The sequence below is a fragment of the Silene latifolia genome, chromosome Y (assembly GCF_048544455.1).
Source record: "Silene latifolia isolate original U9 population chromosome Y, ASM4854445v1, whole genome shotgun sequence".
Taxonomy (NCBI): Eukaryota; Viridiplantae; Streptophyta; class Magnoliopsida; order Caryophyllales; family Caryophyllaceae; genus Silene; species Silene latifolia.
The window spans coordinates 314,556,459-314,562,101 of NC_133538.1; the positions used below are offsets into that span (position 1 = coordinate 314,556,459).

Here is a 5,643-nt window from a genome sequence, read left to right on the forward strand (position 1 = left end):
AAGTCTTGCCTATCAAGGAACATCCCGATTCCCAAACTATGCATTAGTGAGTTTACATTCCTATTGTTGATTTAGAAACAAGTCAGCCAGACCGCCACAGTATAATAGAGGTCACATCAGCATTTTGAACACATCATTTGGATAAGAACATTTATACGTAAGAATTGGTTCAAATTTATAATTTCATGTAGAATTATGTATTATATTTTGCTTTGGGACCCTGGAAAGAACATTTTCTAGATCCGCTTCTGAAAAATCTTTTTAACATCACCCAAATCCTTTTGTACACATCATTTGGATAAGTTCTTGTCTCTGTTTGTTGCTCATTCCGTGAAAAAATTCAACTTTCCCCCAATTTTGGGAAAAGAATACAAGTCACCTATTGAGTATTGACCTAGTGGATACGATGGAAATGGCTCGATCTTTGATGCCCTTGGAATTTTTCTTGATACCGTAATTCCTTGTAGAAAAGCCATCTCATAGGTTGATGGCTATCGATGAAAGACGAGGTAGTGAGGTGCCTGACCGACCTGTGAGAGTTGTACACATTATGTTTTATGTGGAACAATCAACTTAGGAATAGTAAGTTATAAACAAATAGGACGAGTGCTTGAGAACTATGTTACTCAAACCCGGCTATGGGTGTCATACACGTTTTTATGTGAAAACACTCACATTTTCCGAACCTATGTGTCAGGAGTGTTGTGTCAGCACGTAGCATGTGGTGTGGCCAATGTGTGTCAACTGTCAACGTAACATTTCTTGGGACAACCAAAAGGGTAGCCCTATGCATGATGGCGTCCCCGCTAGGCGAGGGTCCCGGGAAGGGTCCTGCCACAAGGGTGTAATAAGGGCAAGCCTTCCCTTGCCATTTTGGCAAGAGGCCGCTCCAAGGATTTCTTGGGACAACCGATAGGGAAAAAATCAGAGAAGGCGTAGGTGAGTTTTCCCGGGATGGTGCGTGATATAGAGCTTCTTCAGACTATCATAAACAAGGAAGATGCTCAAAATCATACATAAACCTAAGGTTAAACTCGTTGCTTTCTGATCGACCATCAAATTCCATGATATTTTCCACTTGCTAGATCGGAAACCACGTAGCAGTTGGTTGCTAAAAACAAATTAATGGGTAGACCCCTCCTAAGTCCTAACTATGGTCGTTTCATTTGCGACCACTTGCTTAAGAGATAACGACCCCCCACAAGCCAAAGTCGATCAGCAGGCAAGTATTGCATAAAATCAGTGGTTGGAATGTCTATAATTGAACAAGAATGGATAAGGCAACTACGCAAGCAAAGGAGGGAGAGAAGAAGATATCTTCAGTGATGCGAGAAGAGGATATTCCCATCTAGTCGGCATGATGGCGAATACGGATCAATTTGTTGATGAAACCTCGCTCCCGGTAGTAACTATCGAACAAAAAGAAGATAGAGCGTAAGTTCAGAAACTATCTGATTGCTCAGTTAAACAGTACAGTATAGGGCGGCGATGGAAACAAGACTTACATGATAGCAGCTGAAAAACAGAAGCAAGTAAATCCAACGGAAAAGTGAACTAAAAATGAGATCCAGAAGTTATCTTTGTTCAGAAACATCTTTTCGGATATGAGAGTGATGGCTCCAGAAATTATCAATACCAGCCAACCTGAAGGCAAACAGCTCCGGAACGAGAAAGAGAACGAATCCTGTAGGCATTAGCAAATCAAACTAGGAAACCGCTCAACAGAGTCAACAGGACATCCCTACTTTAATGAGGTTTGGCATTACGGAAAAGTAATGAGTCTTGTATGAGACAATCTCACGCGTGAGATCCGCTCAAAGTCCTTGTACATGCCTCATTTAAGTTTGGTCTCACGCGTAAGACCGTCTCATATAAGTTTTTTCGAAGAAAGGAAATCCAACCTTGAAGTAACGCTTAATAAAAACTGCTGAATAAATTATCCTCAGTGCCATATCTTTACTATAGTCAAGGAAACAGAGGTCGGAAATCATTACCAACAGCACGAGTGAGGTAAAAGGGAAAACTAGCAGTCTAAGAACTAAGAGAAAAACTCTGTATCTTGTCGGACTTCTTTCGATGGAAAATATGAATTGACACGTAAATAGAGGCTCTTATGTATAATCGGCGAAAGAAATTAAAGTCACAACATTTGGCAAAATGATTGTCTACAGCTATGAACATAAACAAGGATACTTGTAGAATTTGCTATTATTAAACCGATGGCCCCAGCTGATCGAACGAGCAGGATATTCAACAAAACATATATCAGTGAAAAGACAAGTAGTGAATCATTAGAGCGCTTCAATTGGCTCTCATCCGCAACGGCATGAAGGAAAGCTTCCGATGTTCCTGATGCAATCCAAAAATTGAAAAATATATGTTAATGAAATCTGTATATGGATTCTTACAGGAGGGGTCCTGCGAATGTTCATAGTAATTAACATAGAATTAGAAAGGTTCATTCGTTTTTATTCGAGCCGAGAAGCACGGGAATGAGAAGTGATCGAAGTTAAAAGAAAGTTCAAAAGTAATTGAAGTAATACGGCCATTAAAATTCTTGCAAAATATCACTTACCATTCATAGCAAGAAGCATAACATACAAGCAATAGTATTTGAGGGCAGGTGAAGCTTCTCCATCACTCCACTTATGGCCATACAACAATCTAATGAGTGAATAAGAATAGCTTGGTCCGAAAGCCACAACAATAAGACCTACGACAATCATCAACATAAATAGTGTGAAATAAATAAATCTGCAATTATATCCAACCATCTAGTCCGAGTTTTGTATCAATGACATATCAAGATGGGCAGATGTACCGATTAACAACACAAGCTTCAGGGCTTCTGTTAGGCGCTGTTTCCTTCTGTCTACTGATTCTTCTGCAATGTGAAAGGCGGCACTTTATAAGTTTATATATGATTACAGAAAAATAATATCTAGTACTCTGGTTATGCATGGTGATTGGCGGTACAACATTTTCACAGAAACTAATGCATATAGCAAAGCTTTGATTGCTATCTTTTGACGATGAATTAGGGATGTTTTTCAGTGAGAACTAAGAGTTTCAAATACAACCGCAGATACATCCTAAAGAGCGGAAGTAGAGATGCCTAACATCAAGAGCTACTGAGTATATATGAATTTTTTTGGAGAATTGATAAAGAGGACTCGAAAAGAGAGAGTATATAACCTGTAGCAGACCTTGCAAACGTCACATAGGAACTTTCTTCAAAAGGTAGAAATACCATTCTCACGACCAAGCTTCCTGAGATATAAATTGTCGACAACGTAAGCAAATAAGCCCTTAACATCGACCAACTGTTTCAAGCAAAAGATGTCTTGAATTCTGAACATTGGGATATAGCTTATAATTCTTTAAACTAGACAGACAAGTATCAAGTGTTGGAAGACAAATCACCTAATTTGTCTATTAGACCATATACAGCCTGATTATACAGAGTGTCAAACCACACAAGAACCATTTTTTCTCCTTCTTGAAGAACCAATTTACGGAATGACTGAAGGGTAAACAGCGTACACATCTTGAACAGTGGCTTATCATACTTCATTATGTCACCTGCTCTGAGAGAAAATGATATAAAGGGTCATAACCCAACACGATACTGTGATAGAGAAACAACCTAACAGAAGTCAGAAACACACTCAATGAAACCGAAACAGAAGTCAGAAGCACACTCAGTTAAGCCACCAAAAGGTATAATGAAAAGCACAAATGTCGCGTATCCTGACAGCACCATGCTTTTGCTTTTATACTAATAAATATCTTAGGTAAACTGCATAGGAGAGTCTCCCTAAATAGACAAGCAAATAACTCGCTTAGACAACATAGTAGAATCTACCTGAAGGGAAAGAGCTGTGAACCTCGCAATCCATGAAGGAAAAAAAAGTAGCCCCAATAACCTAAGAAAATGCAACCTCCATATGATGCTTGTGACAATCCAAACACAATAGCATTTTGCTGCACAGGAATAGAAAAGCTGATCTCAAGTAAGAAAAAGAAAGCAAGCTATCAAAGTAGAAAGAAGTAACACAATTCAGAAGACGGTTAACATCTAGCGTGCTATACACAACTTACGAAGCCACCTTTCCTAGCAATGAGCGCATAAGTGGTTAGACAACGAGCAAGTGTTGCTGTGCTTTCAATAACCATCCTTAGCTTGAGACAAAACAAATACTGAGCAAGTATGTACAATGGTTCTGCCAAAAGCTCCAACAAGCATGCAAAGCCTGCAGCGCTAACAAGTAACAGATCAAGCAGTAAGACAACAATTTAACATGAAATTCTTCACATCATCTCCTACAAGATATAGCTGAGATGATCAGTACCTTACCGTTTATTAATATAGCCTGGCCATATGAGCTAGAAAAGCTCAGCTCTTGCCACCAGAAGATGGCTGTGCAAGCTATCACGGTAACAACCATACCAAGAGGAAGAGACAGCCAGGCCACTTTCATTAACTTAGATGCATTTTCTCCATTTGTGTCGTCTTCACTGCAGCACAAGCAAAAAATAAGACAAATATCACTGATTTTTCATGAATCATTTTTCACTACAACGGACACCAGAGAGACCCTGGCCAAGCATTTAACATCACAATACAAAAAATTTGCAGTGTACCCCAATTTGATAATGTAAACCAAATCAACAAGCTAAAAAGAGAGATAAAAAAATACCATTTGAATTCAACACGCATACACGCACGCCGAAATCCTTCACGACTGAGAAACAGTACACAGGTAACGAACAGATGGAATTGCACTGCATAAATCTGCAACCCAACAGTCAGAAAGTCAATCAACCATTAAAACTATTCAGAACACATAAAATGGATTTAATCACCATCAAAAACATTTCTTTGCAAATTGCAACATAGCTCCTTATTAGAGAATCTTTATCAACCCATCCACCAATCATGATCAACAAAAACTCTTCGGTAAGGCGGTTTAACACTAAATTAGCTTTATCAATACATTTCCAAGATTCCCACTTTATTCAACCACAACCCACCACCACAACAACAACAACAACATTCCACCCCAGTGCCTCAATGGCTCCGACAAATAGCGGGGTAAGGGGTCGGATGTACTTAGCCTTACCCTTGTGTTCCAAGGAACGCTACTTCACAAGAGAAATAAGCGCAACCACAATTCACAGTAAAACACCCAAAAAATCAATCTTTTAAACTTCAACAATCCATAAATCCTAGCAATGTAGCTAAAATTACAAATACAGAGATCAAATTACAAAAAAGGTGACAGCTTTATAACAAATTGACAGTAAATAAGCAACTTACAGCATAATCAGCTTCGGTAAGATGCCTAACGATCCAAGAATTGAAGATAAAGGGGATTCCTCTTGATAGAAATTGGGTTGCTGCATAGAAAATCAAAATTAAATTAGAATAACAAATTGGGTTAGTAAAATTTTGTAAAATAGTTTGGAAATTTGATGGGATAGTGACAAACCCATAAGATATTTGAATGTGCGAGAAAGATTGGTTCGATCGCCATTGTTGCTCGAAGCTTGCATCTTTCTCCACTGTGTTTGGGAATGAATGCTGATCGTGCGCGTGCGCGGGCTCGATCTGTTGGCCAAAGACTCAAAAGGAGCTTGACT

At 39.0% G+C, this 5,643-nt stretch overlaps 1 protein-coding gene across 2 annotated transcripts; it reads right to left on the reverse strand.

Annotated features, from left to right (window-relative positions):
- Window positions 1-279: 279 nt before the first annotated feature.
- Window positions 280-5,643, reverse strand: LOC141633718 (uncharacterized). Of its 2 annotated transcripts, XR_012538496.1 has the most exons (15): window positions 5,493-5,643; window positions 5,321-5,400; window positions 4,701-4,795; window positions 4,358-4,518; window positions 4,102-4,253; window positions 3,866-3,984; window positions 3,424-3,587; window positions 3,196-3,270; window positions 2,822-2,884; window positions 2,576-2,713; window positions 2,194-2,349; window positions 1,902-1,954; window positions 1,506-1,684; window positions 1,289-1,409; window positions 280-530 (listed from the first exon to the last, which is right to left on the reverse strand). XR_012538496.1 is itself a non-coding variant. In XM_074446146.1 (14 exons), exons 1-14 carry the CDS (start codon window positions 5,554-5,556, stop codon window positions 1,349-1,351), a joined length of 1,560 nt encoding a protein of 519 aa, XP_074302247.1. In that variant the 5' UTR covers window positions 5,557-5,643; the 3' UTR covers window positions 1,000-1,348. The 2 variants fall into 2 exon arrangements, 1 of the variants encoding a protein (XP_074302247.1); XM_074446146.1 differs by lacking the exon at window positions 280-530 and having other exon boundaries at window positions 1,000-1,409.

What these genes read in the sequence shown, in the direction of transcription:
- LOC141633718 (XM_074446146.1), bottom strand. Translation starts at nt 5,556, where the DNA reads ATGCAAGCTTCGAGCAACAATGGCGATCGAACCAATCTTTCTCGCACA. An exon ending in TTACCGAAGCTGATTATGCT is followed by an intron (nt 4,796 to 5,320) that starts GTAAGTTGCTTA and finishes GTTGGGTTGCAG; the next exon opens with ATTTATGCAGTGCAATTCCA. An exon ending in AATAATAGCAAATTCTACAA is followed by an intron (nt 1,955 to 2,193) that starts GTATCCTTGTTT and finishes ACTATAGTAAAG; the next exon opens with ATATGGCACTGAGGATAATT.